Source organism: Nannobrachium achirus, assembly GCF_963921795.1.
Source record: "Nannobrachium achirus genome assembly, chromosome: 18".
In the NCBI taxonomy this organism is placed as follows: Eukaryota; Metazoa; Chordata; class Actinopteri; order Myctophiformes; family Myctophidae; genus Nannobrachium; species Nannobrachium achirus.
Window position 1 is genome coordinate 19,600,224 of NC_137825.1, and position 14,705 is coordinate 19,614,928.

Here is a 14,705-nt window from a genome sequence, read left to right on the forward strand (position 1 = left end):
AAAGTAGGATGCTTTCACCCATGAACAATGGTGTGTCTGTGGAATTTTAAAATGTTTTTCTTTTACCGCGACCCGGTAAATTATTTTAACATGGGACTCCAATGGAGGCGCATCCCCGGGACCCCAGGACCATGACATGAATGAGTCCCTGGGCGACTTGAATGAGTTTTTGATGCGGGATGCGCACGTAATGACATCACTGCAATCATGATAACATAAACTCTACGACACATCACAATGCGACGCATTGATAGCTTTTAGATTGTCTATTTTAAAAAGATTCTTTATACAATTTATACTTTTGAAAACTTGTGAAATGGGACATTCTGCTCTATTAGTAATTTCTACTTTTTTAAGTAAATTTTGATACCGGTACCTTTAATCAAGTACATTTTCTGGACTTTTACTTAGGGCACAGTCACACCAAAGTATGGCTGGCGACTGATAAACTCTTTTTGTGCTCAGCCTGCGGATTCTCCCAATAACCAATGACAACCACTTGTAACTTCCTTCTTGGGGTCTTGGGATGGTCCGCCTTCGACTCACCCGATTGGACAGAGGGGAAAAACAGTGCTTCAAGTATAAACACATGGTCTGCGCGGCACGCTGAAAGCTGCGCAAGACCATAAATCCACACCATTCCCATTGAAATGCATTGGCAGAATCCACTCTCATACTGTAGTGTAGGTAGAATATTTCTCCGGTGTGACCGTGCCTAACAGAGTATTTCTACATTGCAGTTTTGATACTTTTACTTAAATAGAGAATTTTAGTACTTTTTTCCACCACCGGTGATTTGTGTGAATTAATTTGTTCCTTTTAGTAATTATGGCTAGCTAAAGATTGGACAGGTAATCTCATGATTATTGTTATACTTGGTGTGTCTTTGTTTTACCCCCCACCCCCAGTCCCTATACTTTAGTGCAGACAGCATGGTGCTGTAAATGCAGAAAACCTTATCAATGATATACTTGTGCAGCCGTGTGAACATGTTATATAATGTAATGACCTGTGCCTAATCTTGTTCTCACTGGCCTCTCGACGGGCTCTGTTCTTACAGATAGTAAAGGCTCTGGAGCATCTGCACAGCAATCTGCAAGTCATACACAGAGGTAAGGAATGGAGGCTCTGCTGTGTTTCTGCTTGTCTGGCACCTAGGCCACGGATAGCTGCAAATTGCAACACTAGATTTTTTAAGTGTTGAACTTCGGAAGCGCTTGTCTTCCATAACGCCATGTCCCGCTGCCTCCTGCATTAGGCTATGTGACATTTAGACAGGACCGCTGAGTGACTTCCCACGAGCGCTTCCAAACTCCAGCACTTAGAAAAAATACTCACCTGAACTGAATTTCTTGATAGAAAGTAGCTCATAACATGTCTACGCTGGGATTTTATGAAACAAACACTTTGCAGATAGAAAGAGGATACTCCAAGCTTTCCATAGAGCCCCAATAGTTTGACGTTGTTTAATATAATCAGATAGCAAAAAACTGTTTTGATGCATTGGCTGCCTATGGAAGGTATTGCAACCCTAGATTCAACCGATAAAAAAAAATCTAGTGTTGAAATTTGCGGCTAGGCCACGGATGTGCTTGCACTACACACACACACACACACACACACACACACACACACACACACACACACACACACACACACACACACACACACACACACACACGCACTACTTGTTCATTTACATGTTTCTTTTGCTAGGCTATAGTTCAGCTGCTGGGTTAAAGGGCTCTGTCTAAAACCACAGTCGTCCCCACCATAACCACAGCATGGCTTTTGCTGTATTCAAGGCCCATGTACAGGGCATTGAGGAAGATTATATGTCACTAAAATAAAGAAGCCATAACTGGGCCTTAGAGATAGCCACAGCACCGTTGCTGAAGTGTTTCAGGGGCCGTGTAAGCCAGTGGTTCTCAACCTTTTCAGGCCGCAACCCCCAAAATAATCATATTTGAACTGGGGACCCCAGTTCACGTTCAATCACATGATCCGCCGCTGGAGGCAAGCACAGGTTTCGGATGAAACAACCAAAATATGGCTATTCTAGCCAATCTTTGTCGCTGGCATAAATGCCTAATTAAAGGTGATACACCATGCATTTAAAAAGTATTTGTCATATTTTTTATGTCCCAAAAACGTTTTTCAAAAGGTTTGAGGCTAAATTACCACTCCTGAATAGAGAGCCTCTCATTTTTGAATGGCTCTCAGAGCATTTTCAGCTGCAGTACCACCTTTGGCCTGAACTGCGTTATCTTTTTGAAACTGCCGTTTGTGACGTCACAAACGGCAGCAAATCTGGACAGCCTGTTTTGAGAACCCGTGGGATGCTTTTAAACCCCCACCTTCCCAAAACCAGAGAAAGACACAACGGTCTAAAATGGGACTTTGTGAGGATAGAAGGTGCTAGTGGGACCCCAAAAAAGGTTTTAAAATAGGAAAAGTGAATTTTCATGGTGTACCACCTTTAATGAATCTCGACAATCTACGTCTGGGGCATTATAATGAGTTAAAGGCATCAATCCTGTGAAAATAGATAAACATTAAAGGACTACTCCGCACTAAATAACACCTGAGCTCATTTTCCTACTTGAGCCCAGACAACAAATGGTGTAAAAGCGTTAGGCTTATGGACTCCACTCTATGCTATGAGGGCTGCTGGGTTCTGCTGGGGAAACTGGACGACAGGGGCATTTGTGCCTAATAGACCCCATGGACAGTCATTTGGGATCGATATAAGGAGGAAAATGAGCCTAGATGTTGTTTAAGTCTGGCGTTGTCCTTTAAGTTGTCAGATGTAAAAAGGGGACTTCAACAATAAAAGGTTGAAAACCACTGTCAGGGGCGTCACAAGGGGTAGGAAAGTGGGACTGAATTACTGGGGCCCAAGGTGGAGGGGCCCTAATAACTTTATCTATTGAAAAATAGCAGATATACAAGCTCACAGCGCGGCACCGAGTGCCGCGCTGCGAGCTTGTAGATCTGCTATTTTTGAAAAGTTGTGAAAACGTGTGAAAATCTTTGAATATATGTATTTTTTAAGCGAACATTTCTAACTCAAATTTTGCTTCTGGGGGTCCCTGGAACTAAATATCATCTTGGGGTCCTTGACATAGGTTTCTTGCACACATTTTCACAATTTAAAAAAAATAGCAGATATACAAGCTCGCAGCGCGGCACTCGGTGCCGCGCTGTGAGCTTGTATATCTGCTATTTTTCAATAGTTAACATTCATGGGGGGCCCGCTGTGAATCCTTGTACCCAGGGCCCAGAATTTGGTGTAACGCCCCTGACCACTGTTCTGAATAACCATGGTCCTAGTGTGGTGCCTCGAGTCTGGTGAAGGCACAGCCGTACGATGGTCTCATTATGTTGGTTCTTGTGCGATTCAGCCGTCCATACTGACACCTTTCCCCTGCGTCTCTCCCATGGTCCCAGACGTGAAGCCCTCCAACGTCCTCATTAACACACAGGGCCAGGTGAAGATGTGTGACTTTGGCATCAGTGGTTATCTGGTGGACTCCGTGGCCAAGACCATGGATGCCGGCTGCAAGCCCTACATGGCGGTAAGCAGGGTTGGACAGGTTGGGAAGTAGAACCACCTTGGTTTGCCTTGGTTTGTTTCTTTTAAGCAGAACACAATATTAAAATGTATTATTCATACAGCCCCGGAAGCCACGCGCGTGTGCACATGTGTGTAATCTGACGATTACAGGAAGGAGATCAGTTTGTTTACAAATGGTCGCAAAACAAAACTTCGGGCCGACCATCACGATTGAGTGTAGCCGTGAAAAAGAGTATCTCTCTGCCTTTTCGTCGTTATTTGCACCTTATTCAGAGATACAGCAGTTTTTATGTTACAGCATAGAATAGGAGTCAGTGGAGCATAGATGCACCGTTTTGCTTCTGGACGTGTTGTGTCATGACGTACATATGCACCAGCGTCTGTCACAAGCACCCGCAGCAAGTGTCTGTTTACCTTTGGCAACACTAACTTTAGGCGACGGAAGTGTTTAGTAAGATTTTATATTTAATAGAACAAGATGATTCTCGCAATAAAATAAAAAAATCCAATTTTGACAATAATGCCATGCCCGAAATAGCAACGCCAGGTTGAACATGGTCAAACTGGCAGAACAATCCCATGAAAAGATCCCAGGCACCAAATAGGTGTTTATAAACAGGGCTCCTGGCTCCACTGTAGGACAGGTAGGCAGTGGGTTCCGTCTCATCATTAGCCATTATGCCCTCCACGACCCCTGTTCCGTTTTAACTGCCGTACAGCCAATGAGAGCGTGGCTCCTCACTGGCTGAGCGTTTTTTTTAGGGGTCTTGGCGGTGCTCCGTGGGAGCGGGAGTTGTATGTGTGCGCGTGAGCAGGTTAGGATGTCAGCAAGGTGTGCCTGTTGTCCCAGACAACCACCCTTGACATGCGTGACATCATCGGTGTGTCCTTCTGTCCCTTTCAGCCGGAGAGGATCAACCCGGAGACGAACCAGAAAGGCTACAATGTCAAGTCTGACATCTGGAGTTTAGGAATCACATTGGTAAGTCTGTCGTCTTTTGTTGTGGTTATCATTATTATTATGTTTTTGTATGTACGTCTTCACAAACGTAATTTTACATTTTTCATTTCAGTCACATTTTAGGATAGTGTGACCCCTGTCACACTAAGTTTATTACCGTCTTTTTGTTTCTCCCCTGCTGGCTGCTTTGCTGCAAAAAAGCAAAGGTTGACCGGCTTCCTAACGAAAGGGAAAGGCCAGCTGTCTGGAAGCCATGGCTCAAGACGAAATGGTGTCTAGACATTTTATTATGAGTTGTGAAATCTTCACAGCTCGCTTGTTTGCACATTTCCAGCTCACACTGGTGATTCAGCAGAACCTTGTTAATTCACCCAACCACTGACAATCTCTCCTTAATCAGACTGACCATCATAGGGATAGACACTCTAATAGACAATCTATTGTCTATCGGCTAGTAGACAATAGTCTAGACAATAATAGATAGACAATAGTCTATCGTCTAATAGACGATAGACGATAGACAATCTATTGTCTATTAGAGGGTCGAAATAGTTGGTAGATTAAACAATCTACTTAGTATCCAAGGCTTTGAATTATAGCTTCCTTTTAAAGCCTTCGCTTGGACTACAACCCTCATTATTATTATATCTCAAAGCATCTTAGATTTTTGCACTGGCTATTCAGAAATAGAAGACAAGTACAAGATCACAGCATGTCACTCCGTGCCACACTGCAAGCCTGTACATCTGCATTTTTGCACACGTTTAAGAAATCTTGAAATTGTGAGAACTATTGATTTAGAATGCATTTTGTAGAATGGGCCTCAGATCTTAAGTGGTTAAAGGGCAGCATTTGTTCTGTTGGGATGTTCTAGTAACCTCTGTGTTGCGTGGTTCCTCCTCAGATCGAGCTGGCGATCCTCCGCTTCCCCTACGACTCGTGGGGAACGCCCTTCCAGCAGCTCAAGCAGGTGGTGGAGGAGCCGTCGCCACAGCTCCCCGCTGACCGCTTCTCCCCAGAGTTTGTGGACTTCACCTCCTTGTGGTACGTGACTAGGGATGTGAAATAAAATCCAAAATTGACTTGATTATTGACTCTAATCACGCAACTCAAAAAATGTGTCGAAAAATCGTTTTTTTTATTTTTATTTTTTAAAAGTTTTTCCCCCAAAAATGTTTTAATCGCTTGTTCAAAAACGTTATAAGCATTAATGTTTTCCAAATGTGAGAGGACCGGTGTGTGTGTCTGTGTCCGTGTCGGAGACGAGTGTCTGTCTGTGTTAGTGCATGCGCTAGTCAGGTCCGCGGACTACTGGTTGAGTAATACTGCTTGTCTGATTGTGTGCACGCGTCATAGCGGTGGGCTCTGACTGGATGTGTTTTGTTTACCTCCTGCCATGCTTGAAACGAAAGCTCGCTTGTTAATGGCAGCGTCGCAGTCGTGTGCGATGATTTTGTCAAGATTGACAATAAAACACAACACAAAATACACTACTCGTCGTTAATGCGACACACCCGTGGACGCGGTGGGGGAGGGAGAGCGAGGCAGACCAAAGCTCCACATGTAATACACTAGCCTGGGTGCCAGCCTGAGCACTCCCGCTACGTTCATGGACTTTGTCACTCCGCTTCTAGTCTCGAGAGAACGGACTCCATGCTAACGTAAGGAAGAGCAATTATTTATTATAATTATTATCAAGGCTTTGATGCAAGTTCTAAACATGATGGGTGCAGCTGCATAAGTTGTGTTGCTTAAAGTAATGCGCCGTTGTGCTCTCCTCTCAGCTGCTGTTTAGTGAAAAAAAAGTGAAAAAAATCGATTGACGCCTCGATTTTCGGCCTCAACCCGTCGATTCGCAAATAATGAGTCGATTAACATCCCTATACATGACCTTCTCTTTTTCTCCCCCTCCATTTTTCCAAGGTTCAATGTTCTTTATTGTTATGTGGTGTTCAGGTACAGCAGATATTGCAACAGCATAGTAACAGTGATGAATAACAATAATATAATAGGGGAAAAAAGAAAGGCAAACATCATTATGCAGTACATGCTCAATATCAGCCAGTAGATGATGGCAGCAAATAAAATGGAGACAAAGTAACTCCACACCTGTCCTGTACACATTTTGCCTGTCAAATGCTGCCTGTCGAATGCTGCACATGTGACCTGTGTCAATGTTCTTTGGCATTGTTCATGGGCCTCGGGGGGGGGGGGGGGGGGGGGGGGCTTCACTGCTTGGTAGTTGATGTATTTTGTCGCCAAAACCACCAGAGCCACTTCTTAAGCCACAATCAAAACTGTGTGTGTGTACAGGTCGACTCAATCTCAGAAAATTTGAATATTTTGTTAAAGTAAATATTCTTGAAACGTTCATATATTTCTTGAAACCTTATATTCTAGATACATTGCACATTCGGTGAATTATTCCAAACATTTTTTTTTAAATGTTGGATTTTTATGACATACAGCTAATGAATATCAAAAGCCCATATTTCTAAATATTACAATATTACACAAGACCGCTCTAAACAACTCAGAGAAGTCAGAGTTGCTTGAAGTCCAGTGGGAAGTTTCCGAAGTCAGTTAGGATTTGGGGTGCTATGGCTTCTGCAATGCTTTTTTACACATTGATTGATTGATTGATTGATCTGTACAGTATGTGTTTGTTTGCGCGTGTGTGTTTTGACATGGCACCGACTCGAGACTGGCCTTATCAAACAGAAAGCTAATAAGAGTCCGTACTCAACAGGATGGTCCCCCGGGCCAAGTCCAGTGTGTGTGACTTTGCCACAATAAATCGTAAAGCTAAAGATTTGCATTGCTTACAAGTTTTGTGGAGTAGAGTTCATTATGACATTCTTTTATTGTTGCTGTTGTAAGAGCCTGCACTGACCTGGACAGAATGTAACGGGCGTGCCAGGGCCCTTGAGCCCTGCGTGGAATGTGTCTGAATATGCACTCTCACCAACCTGTTATGTCTAGTCTGCCTTGCTGCGTGGATTATCCCGTAGAAACATTACTCAAAGCTAGCTAGTTGGTGTTTCACATGTTTTCATGGCTGCACAGTAGGGGTGGGCGATATGGTGATAATTATCATTGAGACGATACAATGTCTCCATGATATGCCTTTTCAGAGATATCGTATACAGGTATATTGTGATACATTGATGGAGCCTTGTAAAAAATCCTGTTTAATCGTTAATACAGAGATTAATTGCAGAATTCAATTTCAACCTGCATTTTGGTCTAAATCGGTATTTCTCAAAATGTAAAACGTCAAGGTCTCCACTTAACTCTGACAGTATACAAATGAAACCAAATGGACCCGTAAGGGTCCATTTGGTTTCATTTGTATACTTTCAGAGTTACATACTTGTAAAGTTCAATTTAGACCTTCCAAAAGGAACCCAGAGAGTCTAGTTTTTGTCAAGTAACTTAACTTAAAATAACCATAAAAACCAACTTGAAAAAGGAATCGTGATAAAATCGTGTATCGTGATATAGCTTGGGAAAATATCGTGATATTGTATTTTTCCATATCGCCCACCCCTACTGCACAGTGGCAAAAAGACTTTGTCCTACAAGTCTCTTCTTCTGGCGCAGGTTTGCACCGTGTGTCCAATGGCACTAAAGATTCCTTGCATCTCTCTGTGTTAACAGGCAGAAATGTTAGTCTGTATGCTTATCCATTCATCTTTTTGCAGGATGTTTAGTGTTATTGTCATTTACATGTACAGCTGTGTTTGTCCAAAGCTCCAAAGTCTTGGATGGTTTTATAACGGGGTTAGGATATAGCAATCCCGATGAAATTCAATAACGTCTCCCCTTTAAACTGATACAGAGATTCTGTATTGATGCTTTGTATTATTATTGTAGTGCACAGCATTTGCCACCAGAGGGCAGATTTAAACCGAGCTTAGAAAGGTTGTGACTGCAAGGAGGGGTGACCGTGGGGACACAGCAGGGCATAATGCTTTTGCAACTTTTTGGGGGAGTATTTTGAGTTTAAAACCAGTGGTGCTTTGGTGTTTTCTTTTTTCAGGGCAGACAGTCATTTATTGACATCAGGTGCACACGCGCCTTTAGATGTGTTTGTGCGCCTACATGTGCTTATGGAGCAAATAGAAAATGCTGTGCTGAAGTAGAGAGACTAAAAGTATGCTTTGAACGAATCTCAAACAGTACCTACCACAGTAATGGAGCCATAAAGTCACAGCTGGAAACCTACAGTAAGTGTAGCCTATCCATATGAGATATGAATACCTGGGCTTGTGAATCTGGGGGATGTGCAAGCCCACCATTCACTGGTAAACCTGGTAAACTTGTTATGCAAATAGCCATTTGATCAGATAGTCTATGGTGCGTCGTCACTCGTATAGCCTATAACTTATAGTCTATAACTCTATGGTTCTAGCATGCACTGTTCCGTGCCGTTCCTGCGCGCGCATGTGGGAAATATATTGGCCTGACGGCGTCCGGTCGTGTCCGGCCTCGAAAGCACTACTGTTTAAGACTGACTTATACTTCATCGTATGACAGTAGGCCAACCTAAACATAAGTGATGTAAGTCACATTTATTGTGAATTAATTCTTATCTCACTGCTGCTTGTACCTCCAGCTTAAAGAAAAATTCCAAAGAGCGGCCAAATTACACAGAACTCATGGTGAGTGGTTTTGAATTTTGCATGTGAACATATGTAATTTATGTATTACTATATATTGATATAACTGATTTGATGCTGCCCATGCCTCTTTTTAATACTGTAGGTCAGACACTAGAGGGCAGACTAAGTCTACTATTGACATTATGGTTCACTTGAATTGCTGAGTTATAATGCTAGTGCCAGTGAGACTAAAATAATCATATTTGAACTGGGGACCCCTCTCCACCCTTACGAGCACTAAGAGTTGAGCATTATATTTTGTATAACACGGTTATATTGTGAAAATAGACAATCTACATGTGAGGCGTTGTGAGGCCGGGCGTTGTGAGCATGTAGATCGGCTATTTACACAATTTCAGCCTCTAATATTTATCAATTTGGCCAATGTTTAATTAGTCATTTTAGAGGTATTAAAAGGTCCTCAAATTGTCACTTTAGAAATGTGCAAATACCCTCTGTACACTTAAACTTTATGTTGGTTTGTTTACTGTTGAGTGAGAAAATAATGTTGCACATCAAGTTAATCATCTGAGGACCCCACAAAATAATTTGGGGGTCCCGACCCACAGGTTGAGAACCACTGCACTAAAGTACATCTGGTTGTATCTTTGCCCCCCCCCCCCCCCCCCCCCCACAGCAACATCCCTTCTTCACCTCCCACGAGGCCAAAGACACAGACGTGGCATCATTCGTCAAAGTCATCCTGGGGGACTGAGGTGCGCCACCCTCATGCCAGAGAAGGGAGGTGGATCTTCAACGAAAAGAGAGAAAGAAAACAACAACAAAAACAAGAAAAAAAAAAGAAAGGAGAGAAGGAAGGAAAAAAAAAAAGCCCCACACCAACCGCAACCCCTCTGTTACCTGCGGGGCTCCATGGTACCCTAGCTACACCCTCCCACCTCCACCCTCTAGGCCAGAGGGACGAAGGACAGGCATGGGCAAGAGGAGGAAGATGTCCTTCCTTTTTCCGGTTGAGGAAAGCAAGGAGGAGGAGGAGGAGGAGTCTGTCCCCCTCAGAGGTCCTCCTCACTCACCAGACGGGGGGAGGAAGAGGACAGACGCTATAGCAGACCTTTTCCAGAGGTGACGTCTTGTGCATAACCTGGATTAATTTAAGATGTCTGTATGCAAAAAAACGAAATCCCCTCTTAACTTCTTTTTCGGTTACTTTCCCACCATCGTGAACGACCCCCCCCACACCACCACACCACCACCACTCAAACAACAGCTTAATTGTTGTTAGATGTCAGCGGTTTGACCGTACGTGGTCAACCTTTATTAAAATACGAGCGCAAAGGAGATGCAGATTATATATATATATATATATAAAAAAAAAATGGAATGGTATAATTATATCTATGTATATCTAAATGTTTGTATTCTCAAGCAAGTGATGCATTGATTTATTAATTGACTGCATGTACAGATTATATTTCTGGGTTAAATGGGCTCCAACGACCTTCCGAAGGACACTTAACGTCTAACTTTGGTCGAATAGTTGAGCAGCAGCCTACAGACCAGCAGATTTAAAGCCTCGTTGTGGTCTGACGGAGGTACTGCAACTGCAACTGCTTTCCCTTGTATACAATAGAGATCTACTACATGTCAAATGGGCTCTGTGTGCGTGCGTGCATGTGTGTGAGCGTATACTTATGCGTGTGTCAATGGGTGTATGTTATTCGTGTGTTAACACAAAATTGTGTGGCGTATGCCATCGTTGTGGTCAGTTGTGGCAGAGGGGGCGTCCTTAGTGTCACCTCTTTGCCTTGTCTGTACTGAGCCAGTTACAACCCTCTCTCTGCTCCACGCTCAAGGTGAAAAGGACTGGAAAATATTGTTAATTAATCATAGTTTTTAATTTTATTATTATTATTATTATTCAGATCTTGGTTTATTTCTTTTCCCCAAGGATATTTACTGCAGTTTCCTTATTTATTACAGCTGCTGTTTTCCCTCAGAAAACTTGACCGATCCAATCGAGACGTTTATGTTTTTGTGTGTGCGTTGTGTTATGCTTTTATTTTTGTTGTGTTGTGCGATTCCACCAGGTGACAAAAAAAAGCTTCTATGTAAACATAACTTGCAAGCCTTGTGTGTGCCTTTCTCAGTACTCCGCTTTGTTCAGTCAGCTTCGTTTCACATCCAGTCCCCCTTCCTGTTACTCTTCATGACAGATGCTTATTCCACCTTCTGTTTGCTTGCATTCCTGTACAGCAGTGGTTCTCAAGCAAGGATATTGCAAGTGCCCCTCCCCAAAAAGAAATAAAAAAAAATACGATAAATACAGGGTTCCCACGGTCATGAAATTCCTGGAAATATTTTGAAATTAGAAAAATATTTTTTCCAGTACTGGAAAAGTTTTGGAATTTATCAAGGGTCCTGGAAGGTTCTGGAAAAAATAGCTATGCATTGTCTTTGGTTATTGATTTTGTTAATACCTCTGAAATGACAAATTAAACATGGGCCAAACTGTCAAATATTAGAGGCAGAAATTGTGAAAATAGCCGATCTACATGCTCACAACGCCTCGCAACGTGAGCATGTACATCTGCTATTTTCACAATAGAACCGTGTTATACAAAATTCCTCAACTCTTAGTGCTCATCAGGATGCCGGGTCCCTAGTTAAAACATGATTATTTCGGGGGTCACAGCCTTGAGAACCACTGTCATACACTACCTGTCTTTGGGAATTGCGCATAGGAGTAAGCGGCCTGTTATTGAGCTGAATTATTGTTATATAGTCCTGGAAATTGGGTTAAATATTCTGGAAAAGTTTGGGAAATGTTTGAGAAATTAATTGGTAAAAATGTGTGGGAACCCTGTAAATAGGAACTTAAAAGTATACTATTTTAGTTCCATTGATCCAAGCCGGAATAAAATCGATCGTTTGATCATTAAAATAGACATCATGCTCTGAAAATGCATGGCTAGAGATTTTCTAGTGGGTCCTGATCCAGAAAAGGTTGGGAACTACTGATGTACAGTATGTCACTACTGTATGTACAGTATGTCACTACTGTATGTACTGTAGTGAGGCATCGACTAGCCTCATATGCTCTCTGTTTCTCAGTGTAGGGAAGCGTTGATGGCAAGGTCAATATCTTTTTGTAATATTAGTTTTAATTACTTTGTCGCTTGGGTTCTCAATGGCTTGATTCGTTCATGTTGTGGTTGCGGCTAGTTGGTGATGGGTGGTATTGGCCTGCTCAGAGGGAGAGCCAAACTGATGATGCCTTCACTTACTTTACTCTTTCTGCCTTTCTTAAAAGAACTACTCGAATGTCAACAGGAAACTTGAAAGACGCAGTTGGATGGCAGGGTTAAACGTCACAGTTAAATAATGCAAATAATGCATTTGCATTGTTCTGTGTACACTTCGTTGCCAGGTTTCTTGTTTGTGTGTGTGTCCTGGTTTCTTAAATAGGTGACCATTTCAGGGATGGTCTTTCTTAAATTGCCTGTTGCGTAACAAACTGACACTTTACTCTTGCGTCCAGTGCATGTTTTTGCATCCATGTTCATATATCATTCACTTGTCTCTGCTTTACATTTACAGTATTTAATTTTTATAACTTGACAGTTTTTTTTAAGAATAATTTATACTTGCACTCAGCCAAAAAAAAACAGATTTCAAGTATTACTTGAAAATGTTATTTTTTGGCGGGTGATCACCATCGTATGACGAAGCATTTCAACTCCACAGTCCACATAAAGCATCCCCTGTGGTCCTGAATCCAGTACATTGTGCAACATCAGTTGCATTCAGTCACGACTCACTGATGTGGGTCCTATTTCTGTGGAGGACATGTTTGAGATCCTTGCGTTTAGCACTAAAGGACTTTTCGTTTTCTTTGCAGCATTTTATTTTTACACCTTTTCAGTCAACCCAATCAGTCCTTCCCTTCCCTTGTGTTTCATAGAGATCTCGCTGTTCCGTTGCTATAAGCTTGAGCTTAATTTCAAGTCCACTGCGGTGCTCTCTGCATTAATACCCGTACATCAAGAGTGTCTGTGGGACTAAAACACACGACGGTGTTTTGTGACAGTGTCACAAAACAGTCAACTTTCAATTATAATCACTTCCATTTGCCAAAAATAAAGGAAATCCAGATTTCACTCTTGTGCACATCTCCTATAAAGGCTTAGACACCTGAAAGGAATGCTCATCGCCCCTTGATTATTTACTACATTGTTGAAATAGTGTCGATTGTGGGGTTGCATTAATGGACCGTCAAATTCAAGTCACACTTCTAAAATGTTTTGACACAAAGACACTTCTGTAAAAAAGTAATGAGGGCCACCTCCTAGAATAGTCCTCGAGTTTCTAAAGGTCTTGTGACAAGCAGTGGATCATCCACGTCGCTAAAGGGCACATTTTCCCTTTTATGCCTCATATAATCACCATTTCTATCCATTTTAGTCAATGAGACCAAAGTGTGTCACCGCCAGGGACCACGTGGACCTGGGCTCGGGGCAGAGTGTCTTTGATCAAAGGGACAATGCGTTCTGTTCTTCTTCTTACCATGAATACGTAAGGTGATGAACAGTCCTAGAATAATTACGTACATCCTGCCCATGCTGAAAATAATAGATATGTCCCTATTTGCTACATGTACCACGTGAATGATCCCACAGCAGTGATGCGTAATGTTCCAAGGTTAAGTGCCTATTTGTGCATCTCTCTGGTGTACAATCGTGCGCTTCTCTGCCATTTTAAGTGATGCCCGACACTCTTTAGAGTTTTTTTCAAACCCGTTCTGGTACACACTGAAGCTGCATGTTGCTGTGATGTTGTTTTTGCACTGTACCGTGGAGCCAAATTAATCACGCAGGGCTCGTCCTCCTACCACAAGGGAACGCCAATTCATGCTATATAGCGTAGGGCAGGGGTCTTCAACAGGGGGTCCGGGCCCCCTAGGGGGTCCCCAGAGTTATTACAGGGGGTCTTCCAAATCTTTGAGTGATAGAAACCTTTTTTTCTCCTTTTTTATATTAACCACTTGAACCCTAGCGTCCATATTCTGAGAACTTAAGCCAAAAATAGACGATCTACAAGCTCACAACGCCTCGCACTGTGAGGCGTTGTGAGCTTGTAGATCGTCTATTTTTGCCAAAGAGCTTTGATGTAGAGGGGAAAAAGAGCAGACTAATTACGGAATGAAAGGTCAAGTTTATTAAGTATTGACAGTTCAAGTGGTTAAATATCTGAAAACACAAATTTACATGAATTCCAAAATACACTGATGATTGTGCTGTCAAACAATGAAACTATACTGCTCTATGAAAAGGTTGTGGGGGTCCCTGCTTCATCTCTCTCTCAGCTAAGGGGTCCCCGGCCTGAAAACGTTGAAGATCCCTGGCGTAGGGTTACCGTTTGCTAAGCCTAAGGTCACTATGAATTTAGGACGGGACAGTTTCTAGACATTTTCTGGCATTCACTAGTTGTTTTTGCCTCTTCCTGGACAAGCATGAACGAGCACGTACGTGTGGTTGCAGCTGCC

The 14,705-nt window shown here is 42.5% G+C and overlaps 1 protein-coding gene across 1 annotated transcript in view; it reads left to right on the top strand.

The window, feature by feature from the left end:
• The window catches only part of map2k6 (mitogen-activated protein kinase kinase 6), a 31,742-nt gene extending 17,510 nt beyond the window's left edge, over positions 1 to 14,232 (top strand). Inside the window, 6 exon segments of the mRNA XM_080747570.1 lie at positions 1,061 to 1,112; positions 3,451 to 3,578; positions 4,482 to 4,559; positions 5,443 to 5,582; positions 9,157 to 9,202; positions 9,840 to 14,232. Coding sequence (XP_080603696.1) covers positions 1,061 to 1,112; positions 3,451 to 3,578; positions 4,482 to 4,559; positions 5,443 to 5,582; positions 9,157 to 9,202; positions 9,840 to 9,917 — 522 coding nt within the window. The 3' untranslated portion in view covers positions 9,918 to 14,232.
• The last annotated feature ends 473 nt before the right edge of the window (positions 14,233 to 14,705 follow it).